Source organism: Electrophorus electricus, chromosome 21, assembly GCF_041902795.1.
Source record: "Electrophorus electricus isolate QZ-2024a chromosome 21, ASM4190279v1, whole genome shotgun sequence".
NCBI classification, from domain to species: Eukaryota; Metazoa; Chordata; class Actinopteri; order Gymnotiformes; family Gymnotidae; genus Electrophorus; species Electrophorus electricus.
The window spans coordinates 299,594-322,529 of record NC_137517.1 but is presented as its reverse complement, the minus strand read 5'-3'; the positions used below and the strand labels follow the sequence as shown (position 1 = coordinate 322,529).

Here is a 22,936-nt window from a genome sequence, read left to right as displayed (position 1 = left end):
CCATTGCTCCAGAGTCCAATCTTTATGCTCCCTAGCAAACTGAAGCCGTTTTTCGCTGGTTAGCCTCACTGAAAAGTGGTTTTGTTAAGGCTACACAGCTGTTTAGTCCCAATCCCTTGAGTTCCCTTTGTATTGTGTGTGTGGAAATGCTCTTACTTTCACTATTAAACATATCTCTGAGTTCTGCTGTTGTTTTTCTACGATTTGATTTCACCACACGTTTAAGTGATTGCCGATCACAATCATTCAAGATTTTTTTCCGACCACATTCCTTCCTAGAAGATGTTTCTTCACTGTCCTTCCACTTTTTAATAATACGTTGGACAGTTCTTAACCTGATTTTAGTAGTTCCAGCAATCTCCTTAGATGTTTTCTCTGCTTGATGCATGCTAATAATTTGACCCTTCTGAAACAGATTAACATCTTTTCCACAACCACAGGATGTGTCTTTCGACATGGTTGTTAACAAATGAGAAGCTACTCATTGCATCAGTTAGGGTTAAATAGCTTGTTGCCAGCTGAAACAATCACCCATGCAGTAATTATCCAATGGGACACTCTTACCTATTTGCTTAGTTAAAGCCAGGTGGTGACCTTTTTTTGGCCAGTGTATATAACAGATGTAGGTACTGGATTTAATAACAAGATGTATGTACTGTATATAAAATATATAACATACTCTATTTAAGATCTATTGAGTTTAGTTTGATAAGGATCTGTTAATTTCTTCATTGAGTTTTTCACCCTTAGTTTGCTAATAGGAGACTGAGATCTTAGTAGAGACTGCAAGAAACCCTCTGTAACCCTCTCTTAGATTTAGTGGAGCTCTGATTGTAATTAGACAAGGCTTAATGTCTCAATGACTAGCACATGACACTGATAGCCCTAACCCTAAACTGTAAACCTAAACCCTACCCCTAACCCTAAACCCTAATGGTTATCTAAACCTAACTTAGCACTAACCCATAACATTTGGCCATAGTGTTACTATAACCAAATTCAGGAAGATCAGTCTTTTTTCACTGTTTCAAACCAGATGCTCTGCAATAGGAAATGTTAAACATAAATAAAATGTCCTGTACCTACTGTACATTTCTGTAGTTAACATTAATAATCCAGTAAATAACTGCATTGGTGCACAACCTATGGAGAGTTTAGGGGAAATTATAGTCATAAATAAATTTGGAACACATTTTAAAATTTTATATTCTTTTAATTATTTTTCCCAGTTTGAATTCAGCTTTCTATAACCACACAAAATAGCATTTATAGACTTTTTTTTTTTTTTTTTTACTGTTTTTTCCTCTCAACATTCTTATCATAAATGACCACAGACTACATCAAAAAGACAAAGAAAAAGCAACAGATGAAAACAGACAGAGGTCTGGAAGGTCTGAGGTCCAGTGATCTTCAGAAAGAACTCAACATTACTAATGTTACCTCCCAGGTCAATCCCATGGACAGCCTGACAGTCCAAGCTTCCAACACAGCCCATCAGAGTCCTAGTGGTTCTGGAACAGGGTCTGTCAACAAGCGAGTGGTTCTACTGCCTATGACACTCCAAAGAACAAAAGTAGTGAATGAACACACACACACACACAGACACACACACACACACACACACACACACACACACACACACACACACACACACAGGTCTCTCTCATATTACTCACAAAACTTCCACATGGTCATGAAGATTTCACCAGAGAAAGTTCATAAACCCTCAACATAATCAAAGATTCATTAAAAAGTTCATATATGCCAACACACAATATCATTGAAGTCAATAACACAAAATAACACAACACACCAGATTTGTAGAACTTTAAAATCATCAAAATGAGAAAAACAAGCATAGTGGTGAAAATATACATCACTGAAAAAGAAAAAACCTACAGAAGATTGTCCTCTAATGTCCAAAAACGTCCTCCCAGGAAGGACGTCTCACTTTTAAACGACTGACACAAACCATTAAAGTGTATCTGTCTCCACTGGGCTGGACCGATCACCTACAGACCCTGGTGATCTGTCTAGTCTGTGACAGTGTGAGGTGTACTGGGATCAGTTATAGTCTGACAGGCAGTTATAGTCTGTGACAGTGTGAGGTGTACTGGGATCAGTTATAGTCTGAGAGGCAGTTATAGTCTGTGACAGTGTGAGGTGTACTGGGATCAGTTATAGTCTGAGAGGCAGTTATAGTCTGTGACAGTGTGAGGTGTACTGGGATCAGTTATAGTATGAGAGGCAGTTATAGTCTGTGACAGTGTGAGGTGTACTGGGATCAGTTATAGTCTGAGAGGCAGTTATAGTCTGTGACAGTGTGAGGTGTACTGGGATCAGTTATAGTCTGAGATGCTGAAGCTCAAGCAGACATTATTTTCTATTCTCCTCTTTTCTTTGTTATTGCTGTAAAACCCTCTACCCTCTCATGTATTAGTCTACCATATCCTTACACACACACACACACACACACACACACACACAGCCCTTTACCAGCAAATGGCACTGTGGTTATCACAAACACCACCAGGATCTTTGGCTTCAGTAGCTCATCTGCACGCATGTGTGTGCGCGCGCACACACACACACACACACACACACACACACACACACACAGGCACTGTAATGGATGAGTTCTACAGAGTAGTCTGCTCCATAGCCAGTGTCAGTGTTGTCTATGGTGTGAGGTATGTTTAGTTAGTACTTGTACATTCTCAAACACAGACACACACACACACACACACACACACACACACGCACACACACGCACACACACGCACACACACACACACGCACACACACACAGGCACAGTCACACACGCTCCATAACTGTGTGAGACATTATTTGTCTTGTGCTGGTTCTGTTGTGCATTAACTGAAATTGGGTCACTGTGCTAATAAGCTGACATCATCTTTCAAATAACATATCAGCAAAGCAGGATTGTGACATGACCTCACAATGATATCACTGCTAGTCTCGTTGTGACCTCACAATGACATCACTGCTACAGTCTTATCATGGATGTCTCACTCACACACACACACACACACACACACACACACACACTCAGATTGGTGTCTCCTTGCTCTTCAGGTCTGGGGCACTGAGTTGTCTCTGCATGCGGGGGGGTGGGCTGTAGGTTTGGTATTTCAGTGCACAACCCCAGACTCCACGTGTGTGTTCTGCACGTGTGTTCTGCAGAAGTGTGTGTGCAGGGGGCGGAGTCTGGTATAGCTGAAAATGGGGAATAAATTGTTGGTGGTGGCTAGAGTAATGCTGGTTGACATAGTAACTGTCTCCATGGTGATGTCCTGCCTCCACCTGTGGTCCAGGGCTCGGGGACTGTCGTCGATGGCGATTGCGTTGCCGATGCTGATTGGAATCACCGTGGTTCCCGTTTCCATAGTGACACTGCCCGTTGAGCACGGTGGAACTATCCAGAGAGTTCCGTCTGTAGCGCCATTGCTGCTGCTGTGGGAAGTGACTGTTGCTGCCATAGTTACTGTTATCATAGTTACGTTGCCAGGCACGATGTGGAGAGAGTGTGCGCATATACTGGGTTCCCATGACAACTGGTATCTGGAACGGAGGTGGGAGAAATGGTGGTGGCACTAGACGGGTGGAGCAGGGCGGGGCCAGAGGAAGAGAGTGACACTCCCTTTTCTCTTTCCCCTCCCCCTCTGTGGGTGGGGCCAGAGGAAGAGCGTGACACTCCCTTCCCTCTTTCCCCTCCCCCTCTGTGGGCGGGGCCAGAGGAGGGCCAGCAGCCCAGGACAGACGGTGCTGTGGGTTGCTCTTAAAAGGAAACTTGAGCTTGCACTCCTGCGGGGGGATGAAGCGCCCAGTGCCTGGCAGGTGCACCACGCTCCCCTCCCCGGCCCCGGCCACACCCCCCGCCCGCCGCAGCTGCTTAGTGATTTGCTGCTGCTGCAGGTTGTGGAGGCGTGTCTGCTCCTGTTTGAGCCAGCGGAGCCGCCCCCTGCGGAAGGCGGGGTCTTCCTCCATCAGACGCACGAGTCGATCCTCCTTAGGGAGGAAATCTACAGAGCCACGCCCCTGTTCCTCACAGCCACGCCCCTGCTCCTCATAGCCATGCCCCTGCTCCTCACAGCCACGCCCCTGCTCCTCACAGCCACGCCCAACAGCCACTTCCTTATTCTTGCTAACCTGGTCTTCTGAACATCCACTGGCCTGAACACCACACACAAACACACATTGATAAATGTTGCTTATGAAATGATATGTGTGTTTGCGTGTTGTGATGTGTATAGTTGGGTGGGTGTGTGTTACCTGCACAGGTAGGACTCTCTCCATCTCCATCATTCTGTCTCTCAGGGATCTGATCTCTTCATCCTTCATATTGTTCTGTTCTTTCACTTCCTGTAGAATCTCTGTCAGTTTCTCAAGGTGAGCTTTCAGGTTGTACACCCCTGTTTGCCCCGCCCCTCCGTCCCGGTCTCCGCCCATGTCCTGTCCGTGCTCGTCAGCCACGCCCACCGTGTCCCACACGTCCTTGGCGACGTCCCGCCAGGCGTCCCTGTCTGCGCTGTCTCTCTTGTACATCCTGAAGAGCTCCTTCATCTTGACGATGGCAAGGGCAGCGATCTCCTGTTGTGAGTGGCGGAACTCGGCCAATGCCACCTCGTAGCAGATCTCCTTCACCGCCTGCAGCTTCAGGTCACCCACGGTGACGCGCTCAGGGTCCTTAGTGATGCGCCGTCGCTGGGGGATCTGATACACACGCAGGGGTTCCCTACGCTTCCCACTGCTGGGTAAACCACAGCGCTTCACGATACACTGCACCTACACACACAGTATACACATATGTATATGGAGAATGTACATTTATTTGTGTGTGGGTGTGTGTATGCGGCAGTGGTGTCTCAGTGGTGAAGGTACGTGATTTGTAATTGGAAGGTTGCTGGTTCAAGTCCCACCACAGCCAATTAACCCTCAATGGCCCAAGTTGTACTCAGACATAATTGTAAGTCATTTTGGATAAAAGTGTCAGCTAAATGCCAGAAGTGTGTGTGTGAGAGAGAGACAGACCTTGTTAGCTGGCAGTTTCTCTCTGAGAGAAGAAATGAGTCTCCAGCTTTCTTCACATGAGCGTTTATCAGAGTCATCGCCACTGTCTGAGTCTGCATACTACACACATATATATATATACAGTGGTGTGAAAAAGTGTTTGCCTCCTTCCTGATATCTTATTTTTTTGCATGTTTGTCACACTTAAATGTTTTCAGATCATCAAACAAACACAAGTAAACACAAAGTGCAGTTTTTAAATGAAGGTTTTTATTATTAAGGGGAAAAAAAATCCAAACCTACATGGCTCTGTGTGAAAAACATAAATTAACTGGTTTATCACATCTTTAGAAAGCTGAGTTCAGTTTCTCTAGCCACACCCAGACCTGATTACTGCCACACCTGTTCTCAATCAAGAAACCACTTTTATATATATATATATATATATATATATATATATATATATATATAAATAATGTGCTCGCACACACACACCTACCTTTATCAGCATTTCCCCCATTATCCTAGTCTCCATAATACACACACACACACACACACACACGCACTCACTAGTCTCTGCTGCTCCAGCAGTAGATCAGCTTCCTCTTTCTCTTTACGATACTGAACTTCCAAATCCTGCAGTCTGGAGAAGAGAAAGAGGGAGGGAGGGGGAGGGGGAGAGAGAGAGAGAGAGAGAGAGAGGGAGAGAGAGGGAGAACTCATATGGTTCTCATTTTCATCACTTCAGTAAATTTCTCTCTCAGTTCACAAGTACGTTATTGACATGACAAATATTCACATTTGTACTGCCAAAACTCTGATAATGAAGTGAATATCACACCTCTTCTCCATCTCTAGCTTGATGTCTATTCCTTGGTTCTCCAGCAGTTCTCTTTGGGCATAGTTCCAGTCCACAGGCTCCCCCTGCTGGTCCTGGGTGGTATTGCGCTCCCTTTCCTGCCGTGCCTGCTCGGGGTGGTTAAAACGGAACACGTGGTTCTTCCCCATTACAATGCGGTTACCTAAACACACCCACAAATTAAATTAGAGAATTTTGTAGCCGATATTAGCAGCATTAAAACTGAATGTAAACCAACCCATACACACACAGACCCAGACTCAAACACACAGACATAACCTCACACACATGCACTCAGAAGCCCCCCGCCCCACACACACACCTTGTCTGAGCAGCGTCGGCTCAGTGATTTGTCTTCCATTGACATACGTCTCTGCTCCTTCTAATGGCTCCAGGACAACATCAACTAGAGAGAGAGATTACCAGTTACACACAAACACAAAAACGCAGGTCTGCCTACATGTGTATGAAAAAGATTCCATTAGAATCACTTTGCTGATACACACACACACACGCACATACACGCACACATGCGCGCACACACACATGCTTTAAAGTTTGTGAGCAGTCTAGAAGTTCCTATATTTCTACATACATTTGACGTAAAATTTCAGATTGTCTCACAAGTCCTAAAAGTAGTTAAAGAGAACCAATCAAAGAAACAAAGCAAGAAATAGTAGACTGTCATTTATTTACTGAAAAAATGATCAAATTTCCCCTTTTCCTTTTGACCTAGGTTTTAGGCGCAATTTACGCAAATTTTGTCTGAAGTTGGCCTCTAGGGTCATCTTACACAGCCCATTGAGTTCTTGATGAAGGTTCGTAGAGTCTGTTGATGTTATACATCCTTAAGCATTCCAACATCCATGTGTGGGACACTTAATAATACTACTACTAATAATAATAATCGCAGGATTTCTTGTAGTCACTCCAGGTGCTGCTCAGGTTGGTCTGTCTGGTCGTACAGTCTCCAGTGACTGTTTTATCCACCAGCAGTGTTCAGCTCCTCTGGTGTTCTTGCCAATGCCCACCTGGGCCCTGCTCATGTAGTCATGTGCCTACTCATCTTAGCCACACTGATGCCTGACAGGAGCTTGCATGTTGTGCATGAGGCTGGTTATTGGCCAGTAGCTGGATAGAACTGCCCCTTTCTGGGGTCCTTCAGGATAAGGACTGTCCAGCCTTCAGTTAACCATTCAGAGTGCATTCCATCCATTAGCAGATGGTTGATTTGTGCTGCCAGGCGCTCATTGAGTGCAGTCAAATTCTTCAGCCTGTAGATATGGACCATGTCAGGGTTGGGGTTAGCAGACGTGGACCATGTCAGGGTTGGGGTTAGTACACGTGGACCAGGCCTGGAGCTGTCCAGTTCTTCACGCTTCTTCTGGAGTGTAACAGGAGTTTAACAAGTGCGCAGCCATGAGATCCACAAACAAACCCTGAGGGTATAGTGACTTTAACACAGTTCAGTCACAGGACACGCTGACTTCAACCCCACTTGACACCTTTGGGATGAATTTAAATACCAGACCTTCTCAGCCAACATCAGAGCCTGACATCACAAATGTTTTTTGACTGGAAGGGCACAAATACCCACAGACACTTCGAAAAGCCTCCCAGAAGGGTGGACTTGTTTATAGCCACATGAGGAGGGCCATGTTAATATATTAATATATGAATGCTTGTGGGTTTGAAATGGGAAGTCCAGTAAATTCATGCATCTGTGATGGACCCAAACACATCTGTGATGGACCCACACACATCTGCAATTGGTGGATATAAATATGCCCCCTCTGTGCCCCGCACCCTTTATATTACCCCTCCCCCCCTTCTTTTACCTTCTCCGTGGTTGTTATTGTGGCAGTAGAACACACAGTGTTGCTCCTTAATGAACTGCCCACTCAGCCGAATATCAACATCCTTCTGACCCACCCTGATAAACAAACAACACAGAGAAATGATGATCTAAACCAAGAGAAAAAGATTAAACAAAGGGTTAGACCTGCTAACGCCCTCTTTAACGTGGCACAGACCTGCTAACGCCCTCTTTAACGTGGCACAGACCTGCTAACGCCCTCTTTAACGTGGCACAGACCTGGTAACGCCCTCTTTAACGTGGCACAGACCTGCTAACGCCCTCTTTAACGTGGCACAGACCTGCTAACGCCCTCTTTAACGTGGCACAGACCTGGTAACGCCCTCTTTAATGTGGTACAGCAGACACTCAGACATCAGAGGGTCTTCATTAAGGTTCACCAAGTGAGGCGTCTACACACACACAACAAAAACATGGATCTGTAAGGATGTGCGCACATTAGTATGCGTTTGTGTATACGTGTGTGTGTGTGTGTGTGTGTGTGTATATATATAAACACACACACACACACACGCACGCACACACACACACACATATATATATGTTGGTGTGTGTGTTTACTCACTCCTTTTGGGGAGAACACACCAACAGTTCCTCCATCTTCCTTAATGGATACACCCATCTCAGCCAGCAGAGACTCCCTGTTGGAGAAACACATCATACCTTTCAGTAACCACCACAACAACACACCTCCACCACCACAATCTCCATAACAACACACCTCCACCACCACAACCTCCATAATTACACACCTCCACCACAACACACCACCACCACAACCTCCATAACAACACACCATCACCACAACCTTCATAACACACCTCCACAACTTCCATAATAAACACACCCCCACCACCATAACCTCCATAACAACACACCCCCACCACCACAACCTCCATAATAATACACCACCACAATTGTGTGTGTAGGTGCGTGTATGTGTGTGTGTTGTATGTAAGTGTATGTGTTAGCATGTGTGTGTGTGTGTTTCACCTCTCTAGTCGTATAGATTCTGTTTTCCTCAACTTTTCTTCCCAGGTCTCATTCAGCTCAGCAATAATTTTCTCTGTTTCCTAAAGTTTAAGTGTAAAGGTTAAAGGTCCAACATGAAACTTCCTTATATCACTTGTAACAGGAAATAATCTTTGTATATGTTCTACATGCTGTTTAACAACTGTTTGTTTAGTAACTTTTAGTAATGTGTTATTACTTCACTGTACTTAATTATTATAATTTATTATGATTATTATTATCATCTCATCATAAACATCATTATTATAATTTATTATTATTAACCATGACCTGAGATCTACAGTAGCTCAGGCCACACCCTCCTCTTACCCTTAGCCTCTCCACTGCTTCTTCATTGGATATAATCTCTTCCTGAACCTCTACTGATTGGTTAGAGTCATCCATAGAGGGGTGGTCCTCATCTTGGGTAGGGGATGTGATTGGTGCAGGACCATTAGAGGCAGAACAAGTCGGCAACACTGGGCAGAGGTGGTTATTATTCACCTCTGGACCTGACAGACAGACAGCACATTAATGTGTGTGTGTATGGTGTGAGGTGTGTGTGGTTGTGTATGTATGTGTAAGATGTGTGTGTCTCTGTGTGTGAGTGAGTGTGTGTGTGTATGTGTATATATGAGTATGAGTGTGAGTGTGTGTATGTATGAATGAGTGAGTGTGTGTGTATATGAGTGAGTGAGTGAATGTGTGTGTGTGAGTGTGTGTGTATGTGTATATATGAGTATGAGTGTGAGTATGTATGAATGAGTGAGTGTGTGTGTATATGAGTGAGTGAATGTGTGTGTGTGTGTGTATGTGTGAGTGTGTGTATATGAGTGTGTGTGTGTGTGTGTGTGTGTGTATGAATGAGTGTGAGTGTGTGTATATGAGTGTGTGTGTGTGTGTGTGTGTGTGTGTATGTGTATATATGAGTATGAGTGTGAGTGTGTGTATGTATGAATGAGTGAGTGTGTGTGTATATGAGTGAGTGAGTGTGTGTATGTGTATATATGAGTATGAGTGTGAGTGTGTGTATGTATGAATGAGTGAATGTGTGTGTGTGTGAGTGAATGTGTGTGTGTGTGTGTGTGTGTGTGTATATATGTGTGTGTGTGTATGAGTGAGTGAGTGTGTGTATATGAGTGTGTGTGTGTGTGTATATATGAGTATGAGTGTGAGTGTGTGTGTATGAATGAGTGAGTGTGTGTGTATATGAGTGAGTGAGTGAATGTGTGTGTATGAGTGAGTGAATGTGTGTGTGTGTGTGTGTGTGTGTGTGTGTACCACTAGCTGTGAGAAGCTGGCTAAGGCCCTGTGTGAGCAGCAGCTCTCTGAGTCTGTTCACTTCCTGCTTCAGTTCTCTGATCAGCCGAGCATTGGGGTCTTCATTTACAATGGCGTTACAGCGAATCTGTTTGGCACGGTCAGCATACCTACACACACACAGACACACACACCACATTAACACCCAATTCCTAACAGAGTCTTAATGCAGGCACTCCTACACATTCCCACTGTGCAGAGAGTATACAGCTTACTCTGTTAGCGGGTGCAAACATATGTGTTAAGGTTTGTGTTTATGTGAATGAATGTGTGTTAGTGGTCTAGTAAGTGTGTGTGTGTGTATTAATGGGCTAGTAAGTGTGTGTGTGTTGGTATGTTAGTGGTCTAGTAAGTGTGTGTGTGTGTGTGTTTGTGTTAGTGGTCTAGTAAGTGTGTGTGTGTGTGTGTTTGTGTTAGTGGTCTAGTGTGTGTGTGTGTGTGTGTGTGTGTGTTAGTGGGCTAGTAAGTGTGTGTGTGTGTGTTAGTGGGCTAATAAGTGTGTGTGTGTGTGTGTGTGTGTGTGTGTTTATACCGCAGAGTACTGAGTGTTTCTTCATAGTTGATATCTGCAGGACTGAGAGCAGCGATCATAGCAGTGCGTGAGTTCCCACCTGAAACACACACACCGTATACCCATCAATCAGAGGGTGACAAGGTTAAAAACCAGCAACACTAAAACAAACTTCTATTAAACGTTCGTATGAAAGAGCCAAGAAAATTGCGACCATTGCATGTCTTACACACACACACACACACACACACACACCCTCACCTAGGTTCTCCTTCAGTAACCAGGTCAACACAGAGTCTCTGTAGGGGATAAACTCAGATTTCCTCTTCTTGTTGCTTTGCTGCATGCGCACACACACACACACACACACACACACACACACACACACACACACACACAGCATTTTGAATGCTGATAGGGTAACTAGACTGCAGAACCTTTGTAAAGAGAATAATCTGGAAACATTAAACATTTATCACAAGACTGGCATTTGTATGTGTATGCACATGTGATGTCTGTGTGTGTGTGCTTTTGTGCATGTGTGCGCACGCATGTTTATTTGTGTGTGTGTGTGTGTGTGTGTGAGGGAGTGTGTGTTTATTTGTGCTTCTGTGTGAATGTACATGTGTGTATTTGTGTAGGTGTTTGTGTGTGTGTCTGTGTGTATGTGTGAGTGTGTTTATTTGTGTGTGTGTATGTGTGTGTGTTTGTGTGTCTGTGTCTCACCATATCGGCCAGGGCAGATATAACCTTCCCCAGAGTGGTAAGAGACTTGTTAATGTTTGCCCCTTCCTGTCCAAACACATGCACACACACAGGGGTCACACTCGCATCATCTGACTGAGGCAGCACATTCTACAAAAAAAAAAGCTTGACCTTTTGACCTCTAACCTTCAACCTCATGCCCTTTGCTCCCGATGAGTCTGCTCTCTCACTTCCTGCCAGATCTACCAGACTGATTTTACTGACCTGCAAAGAGAGAGCGAGAGACAGAGACAGAGACAGAGAGAGAGATAGCGGGAGAGAGAGAGAGAGAGAGAGAGAGAGATTAGTGTTATTTTTAGTAAGGCATTCATGTTATTAACGGTGTCCCAAAGATGCAGTGACCTGGTCTTAATGATACTTGCAATCTACTTACACACACACACACCCCTACACACCTTCTCAGTGTGGAGGCTGGTGAGGCGGTCGTGACGCCGCTGGGTGAAGATTATGGTGAACACGGCGTGGGATCTACTGCTCGTCTCATTCATATTCGTTGCAGCCACTGTCCTAAACACACACACCCACACACCTACACCTCAGTGTATGTATATGTGTGTGTGTGTGTGTGTGTGTGTGTGTGTGTGTATGTAAGTGCATATGGGTGTCTGTGTGTGTCTCACCGGGCCTTGTTACCACAGTACATGAGGTGTGTGATGTCAGTGTAGGAGGTCACTGCTAGTTTGGACAGATCCTCCACATAAGGGCCCATGATGGGGTGCTCACGCACACGCAATGGCCCCACACTCTTGGGGCTCAACAGATCACGTACACGCTCACAGTATATCTCCATGTAAGACACCTGATACACACACAGATACACACACATTACATACAGAGCATTACGTAAATACACAGGGATATATTTGTATATTTGTCTGAATATGTGTGGCTGGCTAAGGCCCACTGTGAGCTACAAGTCTGTGTGTGTGTGTGTGTGTGTGTGTATACCTCCACAGAGTAAGAGAGGTCAGGGTCTGTACTGTCTAAGGTGCGTTTGAAGAGGTCTTCACACATCTACAGTCAAGCATAAAAGAAAAAATGTAAAATTAACCCTAACCCTAGAAATATTAACCCTAACACTAAAAAGAACCCTAACCCTAGAAATATTAACCCTAACCCTAGAAATATAAACCCAAACACTAAAAACCCTAACCATAGAAATATTGTGTAGTTACAGATCTACATTCACACAGTAGATACAGACCTACATTCACACTGTACAGCTAGACCTACATTCACACAGTAGTTACAGACCTACATTCACACTGTGTAGACTTACATTCACACAGTAGATACATACCTACATTCACACAGTAGATACAGACCTACATTCACACTGTACAGCTTGTGTTTATATGTATAGGTTCATGTGTCTGTTTGCATGAGTGTTTGTATATGTGAATAGATGCGTCACAGATAGTTAAATCCACTGAACAGACACATTAGCTGACATATATTCAAACTGTGGGATGCCCCCCCAGGGGAACACGCAGGAATTGCAAGGTGGATGTGGGAGAGAGGTGAGATAGAAAATTGCAAAAAATAAGGAGAGAAGGAGAAGAGGAGAGGAGAGATCAGAGGGGAGGAGAGAGAAGAGAGGGGAGGAGAGGAGAGAAGAGAGGGGAGGAGAGGAGAGGAGAGATCAGAGAAGAGAGGAGAGGAGGAGAGAGGAGAGGGGAGGAGAGAAAGAGAGATCAGAGAAGAGAGGAGAGGAAGAGAGAGGAGAGAGGAGAGAAGGAGAGGAGAGGAGAGAGGAGAGGGGAGAGGAGAGAAGAAAGGGGAGGAGAGAAGAGGAGAGAGGGGAGAGGGGAGGAGAGAGGAGACTTGCTCTTCCTGCAGCTGTCGACATGTGTATGGTCAACAGTGCTGCACATGTCCACAAACATATGATTACTTATTCGTCTACAAGGGTCTGATTTCACAGTCCAGCTGGATGAAACTATCAGACATGTCCGATTAATCCTCTCTGACAGCCTGTGTGAGGTTCATCGACTGAACTTGTACAAACAGGGTGATTTGATCTGATTTTCTTTATAGCTACGCTGGAAAAGTTTTAATATTGACAGGTTTGTTTTAGTTGAGGGGGCCCCACGTTCTGCAAACACTGTCCAGGGGGCCAAAAGCTTGAATACCTCCTGAGGAAGAGTTTGAATACATCTGTTGTAAGCTAAGCAGTGAGAATACGTACAGCTAAAGTGGTTGTGCACTATAAACAGTCCCACTGCCTGGCCAAAAAAAAGGTCACCGCCTGGATTTAACTAAGCAAATGGGTAAGAGCCTCCGATTGGATAATTATTGCATGGGTGATTGTTTCAGCTGGCAACAAGTTATTTAACCCTAACTGATGCAGTGAGTAGCTTCTCATTTGTTTAACAACCATGTCGAAAGACACATCCTGTGGTCGTGGAAAAGATGTTAATCTGTTTCAGAAGGGTCAAATTATTGCCATGCAACAAGCAGAGAAAACATCTAAGGAGATTGCTGGAACTACTAAAATCGGGTTAAGAACTGTCCAACGCATTATTAAAAAGTGGAAGGACAGTGGAGAAACATCATCTTCTAGGAAGGAATGTGGTCAGAAAAAAATCTTGAATGATTGTGATCGGCAATCACTTAAACGTGTGGTGAAATCAAATCGTAGAAAAACAACAGCAGAACTCAGGGATGTTTAATAGTGAAAGTAAGAGCATTTCCACACACACACAATGTGAAGGGAACTCAAGGGATTGGGACTAAACAGCTGTGTAGCCTTAAGAAAACCACTTTTCAGTGAGGCTAACCAGCGAAAAATGGCTTCAGTTTGCTAGTGAGCATAAAGATTGGACTCTGGAGCAATGGAAGAAGGTCACGTGGTCTGATGAGTCCAGATTTACCCTGTTCCAGAGTGATGGGTGCATCAGGGTAAGAAGAGAGGCAGCTGAAGTGACGCACCCATCATGCCTAGTGCCTACCGTACAAGCCTGTGGGGCAGTCCTATGATCTGGGGTTGCTGCAGTTGGTCAGGTGTAGGTTCAGCAACATTATGTGCCAAAAGAATGAGGTCAGCTGACTACCTGAATATACTGAACGACCAGGTTATTCCATCAATGGATTTTTTCTTCCCTGATGGCACGGGCATATTCTAAGATGACAATGCCAGGATTCATCAGGCTCAAATTGTGAAAGAGTGGTTCAGGTTGCGTGAGACATCATTTTCACACATGGATTGGCCACCACGGAGTCCAGACCTGAACCCCATTGAATCTTTGGGATGTGCTGGAGAAGATTTTGTGCAGTGGTCCAAATCTCCCATCATCAGTACAAGATCTTGGGGAAAATGAATGCAACTCTGGACAGAAATAAATGTTGTGATATTGTAGAAACTTGTGGAAATGATGCCACAGCGAATGCGTGCCATAATCAAAGCTAAAGGAGGTTTGTGTCAGTAATTCAATTCAAAAAGTTAAACTCGCATATTATATAGATTCATTACACACAGTGATCTATTTCAAGCGTTTATTTCTTTAAATGTTGATTATGACCTACAGCCAATGAAAACCCAAAAGTCAGTATCTCAGAAAATTAGAATATTATATAAGACCAATTCAAAAAATTATTTTTAATATATACATGTTGACCTACTGAAAAGTATGTACAGTATATGCACTCAATACTTGGTCGGGGCTCCTTCTGCATGAATTACTGCATCAATGCGGCGTGGCATGGAGGTGATCAGTCTCTGGCACTGTTGGTGTTATGGAAGCCCAGGTTGCTCTGATAGCGGCCTTCAGCTCGCCTGTTTTGTTGGGTCTGATGTCTCATCTTTCTCTTGACAATACCCCATAGATTCTCTGTGGGGTTTAGGTCAGGTTAGTTTGCTGGACAATCAATCAAACACAGTGATACTGTGGTTATTAAACCAGGTATTGGAACTTTTGGCAGTGTGGGCAGGTGCCAAGTCCTGCTGGAAAATGAAATCGGCATCTCCATAAAGCTTGTCAGCAGAGGGACACATGAAGTGCTCTAGATGTGGACCAACACCAGCAGATGACATGGCTCCCCAAACCATGACTAATTATGCAAACTTCACACTAGACCTCAAGAAGCTTGGGCTGTGTGTCTCTTCACTCTTCCTCCAGACTCTGGGACTTTGACTTCCAAATGAAATGCAAAATTTACTTTCATCTGAAAACAGGACTTTGGACCACTGAGCTACAGTCCAGTCCTTTGTCTCCTTGGTCCAGGTAAGACGTTTCTGACGTTGTCTCTGGGTCATGAGTGGCTTGACACAAGGAAAGCGACAGTTGTAGGCCACGTCCTGGATATGTCTGTGTGTGGTGGCTCCAGCAGCAGTCCACTCCTTGTGAATCTCCCCCAAATTCTTAAATCGCCTTTTCTTGATAATCATTTCAAGGCTGTGGTTTTCACTGTTGCTTGTGCACTTTTTTCTATCACACTCTTGCCTTCCACTCAACTTTCCATTTATATGCTTGGATTACAGCACTCTGAACAGCCAGTTTCTTTAGCAATGACCTTTTGTGGCTTACCCTCTTTGTGGAGGGTTTCAGTGACTGGCTTCTGGACAACTGTCAAGTCAGCAGTCTTCCCCATGATTGTGTAGCCTACTGAACCAGACAGAGGGACCATTTAAAGGCTTAGGAAACCTTTTCAGGTATTTTGTGTTGATTAGCTGGTTAGAGTGTGACACCATGAGTCTACAATATTGAGATACTGACTTTATGGCCTACAGCCAATGAAAACCCAAATAATCAACATTAAAAGAAATAAATGCCTGAAATAGATCACCCTGTGTGTAATGAATCTATATGAGTTTCACTTTTTAAATTGAATTACTGATATAAATGAACTTATCGATGATATCTGTGCTATACGTATAGATGTTTATAGATGTGTGTGTGCTTGTGTTTGTGAATTTGCATGTGTGTGTACATGTGCGTGTGCCCCACCAAGTTACCACTGTTGGGTCCCTGAGCAAGGCCCTTAATCCTCAATTACTCAAGTTGTACTCAGTCATGATTGTAAGTCGATTTGGATGTGTCAGCTAAATGCCGTAAATGTAAATGTACATGTAAGTGTAAATGTGTGAATAGTGTGTGTGTGTGTACATGTATGTGTAAATGTGTGAATTGTGTGTGTGAGTGTGTATATAAGTGTAAATATCTGAATAGTTTGTTTGAGTATGTACATGTGTGTGTGTGTGTGTGTGTGTGTGTATGAGTGTGTTTAATACCTGAGGTATGACCCCCTGTTGTCTAGGCTCCTGTTTGCCCATCATGGTGTAAGACTTTCCTGCTCCAGTTTGTCCATAAGCAAAAATACACACATTATAACCCTCAAAGGCATGCAGTAACATCTCCTCCCCAATGTCCAAATACACCTGCCTCTGAGAAACAAACTCAGGGTCTTCATCCTTGAGGAGAGAGGGAGAGAGAGAAGAGAGAAAGAGCCAAAGAAACATGGTCAGAGAAGTGGGACTAGTTCTACTGTACTAGTACTGTTCTACTTGTAATTATGTGACCAATAGGAGCAGAGCTTACTGTGGTGTGTGACCAATAGGAGTAGTCAAAGGTAAAATTCTTGGCTGCATCTTTGGGGTGTTTTGGGTTACTGATGCCTGTCAGGGCAGAAAGAACATGGTGACCTTTAGTGAAGGGATAGATACAGCACACCACATTGTACCACAACACAAATTGTACCACAACACCACACAACACTGTACCACAGCACACCATACTGTACCACAACACACTATACCACAATACACCACAGCAAACCACATTGTACAACACACCACACTATACCACAAAACCACACTGTACCGCAACACCAGACTGTACCGCAACACCACTGTACAGCACACCAACCTGTACCACAAGACCACACTGTACCGCAACACCACAGCACATCATACTGTACAGCACACCAACCTGTACCACAAAACCACACTGTACCGCAACACCACACTGTACCGCAACACCACACTGTACCGCAACACCACACTGTACCGCAACACCACACTGTACAGCACACCAACCTGTACCACAAAACCACACTGTACCGCAACACCACAGCACACCACTGTACCACAACACCACACTTTACCAAAACACTGTACCACAACACCTCACTGTACACCTACACAACACTGTACCACAACACCTTATTGTACCACAACACAACACTACCACAACACTGTACTGCACACACTGTAACAGAACACTGGACAGTAGACAACACTGTACAGACAACAGACAACAATGAATAACACACAATAATATATTAGGGCATAACACTACTGATTTTTGTCATGTTACTACATATACTATACATGTACAATATGAGAACATTTCACCATAAAAACCCTATATCTGTAGCCACATATACCCAAATGTGTGCGTGTTATGTGTATGTGATGTGTGTGTGTATGTGTGTGAGAGAGTGCGCATGTGCGTGTTTGTCTCTTTGTATGTGATGTGTCTGTGTGTGTGCATGCGTGTGCGTACGTGTGTGTGCACGTACTTACACGTGGTCTTGCCCTGCATCTGAATGACACACTTGGCGTCCCTGCTGGTCTCGCGGGAGTTGAAGGGTCGGACCCGGACCGCCACCTTTACTGAGGCAGCCATGTTAACCAGCCTCTCTGAGGAAACACAGTCAGCACCAGAGAAAACAAACACACAATATACCTACTGAATAGATTAGCCAAACCACTTTATTAGTTACATTTATATAGCACCTTTTTCAAACCCAAGGACACTGCAGAAAGAAACCAGCTATTTTAGTCAATTCACACACACACACCAATTGTATATTTAATATTTTCATGTACATATATATTTTATTACTGTAAACACTGTAGTACAATACTATACTGTATACTTCTGCTAGGATGGTGTATTCTGTGTAGAATACATTTATAACAGCATTGTACCTCTTAGACTCCCTATTTATTTATTTATTTATTTATTTATTTATTCAAAACAAAAGTTAGATGCTGAATAATTTGAGAGTTGTGTCTTGTAATCCTGATTGTGAAGTATGGTATTGTAATAACATTCCCAATTTACTGGCTTTAACGTTATAAAGTCAAATAGAAAATAAAGATGCAGACTCCAGAATGAGGTGAAGAGGACAGCTGGTCTCGTTCGTTATTGTACGTTAAAGATAACAAGCGTCTGAGGCCTTGGAGATGTCTGAGGGCTACACGAGTTTATTTTTTACACTTTCAAGGCCGATTATGTAATCACTCCGCCTTTTTCACATATTGATCTTTGAAGTTTTCAAATTATGTCTAAATCATACATTATTAACCAATATGCACACTGATATTCAACACTTATACCAGCTGGAGTTTGGTACCATTATACTCCACTAAAAGACTTTTCTTTTTTAAACTTTTTTTCCTCTTTTTACATTCCCCCCCTGGCCTCTTACATAAGGCTGTTTTTCTGCTCCATCTTGTGCTTGGTGGAGGGACAACTTACCTTACATAGATGTCTGCAGAGGCTTACCCAGAATCCTTTGCAAAGGCCTGCAGAGGCCTCTACAGGGGTGTCTGCTCTGACAGATCATTTTATAAGGATACAGAATCTCTGTGTTCACTTATGTTTTGTTATAAATCATTCTATTTCAAGGTAAAGTGTGATGCGTGTTCAGGAGTAGCAGGTAAAGGGATGCTGGGTGAAGATCAGGGATCTGTTCATGAACACTCACTGTCTCTCTTGCACTACACTCACTCAAAGCAAATTGAGTGAAAAGCCAAACATATGGACTGAACAGACAGGGGAAACTGAGACACAGTCTGAGAGAGCTCTCTCTCTCTCAGACAGAGAGAAACAGAGAAGATGGTGAGAGAAAAGGGAGACAGAGAGAAACGGACAGGAAGAGCGAATCAGAGAAAGAAACAGAGGGGGAAAGAGAGAGCGAGAGAGAGGGAGAGAGGAAGATACAGAAATAAGATACAGGGAGAAACAGGGAAAGAGGGTAAGAGTATAATGGATGGTGCTTGTAGTTGCTAGTTCAGCTGTTACAATGCTGACCTCCCTCCCTCCCTCTCTCTCTCTCTCTCTCTCTCTCTCACACATACACACAGGTTAATGGGTATGTGTCTGGCTGACTTCAGCTTCTCCTCGTAAGGGGCAAGTCCACCATTTGAGGCCTCACTCCTCACTCCCATCATACAGCATGCAGTCTGAAATAGAAATGCTGGGATATTTTTATGTTCACTCTGTGTGTGTGTGTGTGTGTGTGTGTGTGTAAGAGAGTGTGTGTGAGAGAGAGAAGAGATATTGTTTGACTTGCTCTGGGTGACAAGACCACATGACTAATCAGCTACAAAGGCTGTGGCTCCCTCTTCCAAACACACACACACACACACACACACACACACACACACACACACACACACACACTCACTCACTCACTCTCTCTCTACTTAAATAAAAAGGCGACTTTTTAATTGCCAACAACACACCCCAGCCTGTCTAAGGCGCCCCCGCCCATAGTGCTCTATAAATACCGTGTTGCTCGCTTCGCTGTGCTGTAATGTGTAGGACGCATCCACATATCCGCGCGCTAACGGGCTAACGCTAGCCAGCGGGCTAACGCTCACGCCGCGCGCGGTGGGGCGGCAGGCGCGTGCCAGAAGCCCGGTCCCGACTAGAGGAAACTTCAGCTTGGTTAGAGTTTGGGTTAGGTTAGAGTTAGGTTAGGGTTAGGTTAGGGTTAGGTTAGAGTTAGGTTAGGGTTAGGGTTAGTCAGCCCGTTCCTGACTAGACGGAACTCTTCAGCTTGTCCAAATACACGAACACAACCGTCAGAAACATTTCCGAGCCTGAACGGACAAAGAACTCACCTTCGCCGAAATGGAGCAAAGTGGTTGGTCGAGTTCCGTCCGGTGTGTACGTCCGGTTAGCTGTCCCTCATGGACTGCGGATAACGGAAAAATGAACACTTGGATGAAAACGTCTCCTGACTGCCTAACCCACAGCACGGGACAGGCCACTGCCAGCCGCGCGGGGGGGAGGGGGCGACGGGAAACGGGCGGTGGCGCCGAGTCCTTTAAACAAATTAAAGTTTTTCTTTACAACAGTCAAAGTCGCCCGTTCATTAAAGACGGATGTGAACGACGGTATTGCCTCTTGATGGGGGAAGAAAACCGAACTTTTAACAAAAGGCTGCGCGATAAATCTACTTCAACAAAACTCCCAAACGTACATCCCACTCGCAGCTAATCTAGCGAAGAGGGAGAAAGAGTGCGGCGAGACTATACAGAAAAGACTAAGACTAAGACTAAGACTAAGCTAAAGCTAAATGAATGTGACCTAAAGAAACTGGCAGCGGTGTCTGCGCGCGGCCCCCGTCAGGCGCCCCGGCCTCTCGCGCAGCAACTCCTGCAGCGTGACGTCAGTGCACGAACCGGACACCGGGGTGGGAGCTTAACACAAGTAGCTAGGACAAGCGTTACCGAAAACGCCCGACACGTTTAGGAGGACATTCTAGTTAACTTTTCACCAAAAACAGACTAAGTAACCTGCAACCCCCAGTGAAACCGTTACGTGTGTAATTATAATCGGTTTAAATAGTGACGTAAACCCGTTTGACAGCAGACGGTGGTTACGGTAACGACCGAGATTTGGGCTTGGTAGATTGTTCTGATAATTAGGCAGCGTTAGACATGGTAACAAGTCCGTTTGTTTTGTAGGCCCAATTTATTCTATTTTGTTGATCGGCAAACGCAATTTTCACTGAAGACCGCTTAAAATAGTTATCCTGAAATATAGTTTAACCCTAACACTAGGTCAAAGTTAAAACTCTAACCCTAGGTCAAAGTTAAAACCCTAACCCTAACTTTAGGTCAAAGTTAAAACCCTAACCCTAGGTCAAAGTTAAAACCCTAACCCTCTTCCTAGGTCAAAGTTAATACCCTAACCCTAGGTCAAAGTTAAAACCCTAACCCTAACTTTAGGTCAAAGTTAAAACTCTAACCCTAGGTCAAAGTTAAAACCCTAACCCTAACTTTAGGTCAAAGTTAAAACCCTAACCCTAGGTCAAAGTTAAAAACCTAACCCTAGGTCAAAGTTAAAACCCTAACCCTAACTTTAGGTCAAAGTTAAAACCCTAACCCTAACCCTAGGTGAGTTTCCTTCCAGGTGTATTTGAGGGGTTGTGTGTGTGTGTGTGTGTGTGTGTGTGCTGATACACAGCTGAAGAGCAGCGTGTAGTACAGTGGCTTGTACTACATGTATTTAAAAGTTTCTCTCAAACAGCTAAATCTGGGGCAAGAAAAGTCCCAGAAAACAACAGGAATGTGTTAAGTATAAACTCTCTCTCTCTCTCTCTCACGAAAATGTATGCTATTAAATTTTAAAATCTTTTTATTCTAGATTTTGACATAGAAAACATCATTGGCGCTTGCGCCCGTTTTGGCGCAAAGAATGCATTATTTGTAATAAAACATTAACTGAAACCATTTGGCATTACGGTTTGATTTTAGTCCACTTGGTGTCGCAGTTACTTCGCTTTGGAAAGACGCGATAAGCTCCATAGCGGCCAGGGCGCTGATCTCGGTAATAATCACCGACGACGGTGAGGGTTCCCGCCTTCCGGTTGATGACGATTAACACGCCAGCCTTTCCCCAGGAACAACTTCTCTTCTTGCATCTCTCCTCATCTTTCTGGCCTTCTTACATCTCTCCGTCTCTCGTTCCGTGGCCCCGTTACGCTCTGCGCCACATCCACAAATGCAGAAGCGTATACACGGCAAAACACAGAAAGAGCAGCGGACTCGGACATTTAATAGACAAATAGATAAAAAGGAAATAAAACCAAAAACGACTTATCTTGGCGGTTAGAAAGGTGCGCAATTTAAAAAAGAAATCAAACTCGCCTACTGACGCGGAGAATAGAAGGGTTTAGTCCCCGGTGCATCCGCAGTGCGTTAAGTCACAGAATAAGGCAGGATCACAAGCGCATATCCCACAGCTCGAGCCTGTAGGAGACAGACACGATACGAACACTTGTTCGTGGTTTTTCGGTGTTACAGAGGGCAATTTCACAAGTCCTCAACACCAGTCTCGCAAGGTGTCAGGTTCAGTTCGTCTGATCCAGGAGCAGTGCGTGCGGACTGCCCCAAATTTCCTCCTCATCCAATAGCGCGTGACCCGTCAAGACTACACGCACGCTGTCAAACTGCCGCGTGCGGTGACGGGACGTTCGCGTGGGAGACGAGAGGAAAGGGACGGTCCCCTCGCAGCTCTGCAGCACGAGATTTCATATAGCGTCCGGTCGACGTTCCTCGAGCCACGCCGAAATCACTCAGAACTCCCGGTATCGGTCACGTGAGGCTAAGGATCACCCACTGTGTGGAAACCGATAGAGATTTGGCCGTTTGGGTGAGACATGAGCGGTGGGGTGTACGGTGGAGGTAAGACGACGTGGTCCCTCGCGTGCTCATCTGCACGTTTCTGGTCCTTCTGGTTCCTTGAAAAAAATCCAACCGCTGCATTTGTGGCGCATGCGCATGTACGGTGTGTTATGAATAATCGTATGTTTTAATAACAA

General features: G+C 44.5%; 2 protein-coding genes across 8 annotated transcripts in view; one reads left to right on the top strand and one right to left on the bottom strand.

Moving 5' to 3' along the window:
- Positions 1-1,583: 1,583 nt before the first annotated feature.
- LOC113590433 (kinesin-like protein KIF1C) lies at positions 1,584-20,777 on the bottom strand. Of its 6 annotated transcripts, none has more exons than XM_081704068.1 (23): positions 20,229-20,776; positions 17,898-18,014; positions 16,912-16,988; positions 16,605-16,784; positions 12,323-12,388; positions 11,995-12,173; positions 11,770-11,881; positions 11,486-11,578; positions 11,336-11,401; positions 10,871-10,949; positions 10,631-10,709; positions 10,060-10,208; positions 9,109-9,290; positions 8,761-8,840; positions 8,333-8,408; positions 8,080-8,159; positions 7,730-7,824; positions 6,214-6,297; positions 5,874-6,054; positions 5,603-5,675; positions 5,054-5,152; positions 4,295-4,807; positions 1,584-4,195 (listed from the first exon to the last, which is right to left on the bottom strand). In XM_081704068.1, the coding sequence occupies exons 2-23, from the start codon at positions 17,998-18,000 to the stop codon at positions 3,071-3,073; spliced, it is 3,771 nt and encodes a 1,256-aa protein (XP_081560194.1). In that variant the 5' UTR covers positions 18,001-18,014; positions 20,229-20,776; the 3' UTR covers positions 1,584-3,070. The 6 variants fall into 6 exon arrangements, with proteins under 6 accessions (XP_081560194.1, XP_081560196.1, XP_081560195.1 ...); XM_081704070.1 differs by having other exon boundaries at positions 11,501-11,578; XM_081704069.1 differs by having other exon boundaries at positions 17,898-18,010.
- Positions 20,778-21,061: 284 nt separating this feature from the next.
- Positions 21,062-22,936, top strand: part of actl6b (actin-like 6B) — a 45,588-nt gene continuing 43,713 nt past the window's right edge. For both annotated transcript variants that reach the window (XM_035521504.2, XM_035521503.2), the window contains exon 1: positions 21,062-22,799. In XM_035521504.2, coding sequence (XP_035377397.1) covers positions 22,775-22,799 — 25 coding nt within the window. In that variant the 5' untranslated portion in view covers positions 21,062-22,774. The remainder of the gene's footprint in view (positions 22,800-22,936) is intronic.

Excerpts from the sequence above, each read along its gene's own strand:
- LOC113590433 (XM_081704068.1), bottom strand. The coding sequence starts at position 18,000 with ATGGCTGCCTCAGTAAAGGTGGCGGTCCGGGTCCGACCCTTCAACTCC. Across the intron at positions 11,402-11,485 it reads TGAAGGTTAGAGGTCAAAAG|GAAGGGGCAAACATTAACAA; the intron begins GTCAAGCTTTTT and ends GTGTTTGGACAG. Across the intron at positions 10,209-10,630 it reads GAAACACTCAGTACTCTGCG|GTATGCTGACCGTGCCAAAC; the intron begins GTATAAACACAC and ends GTGTGTGTGTAG.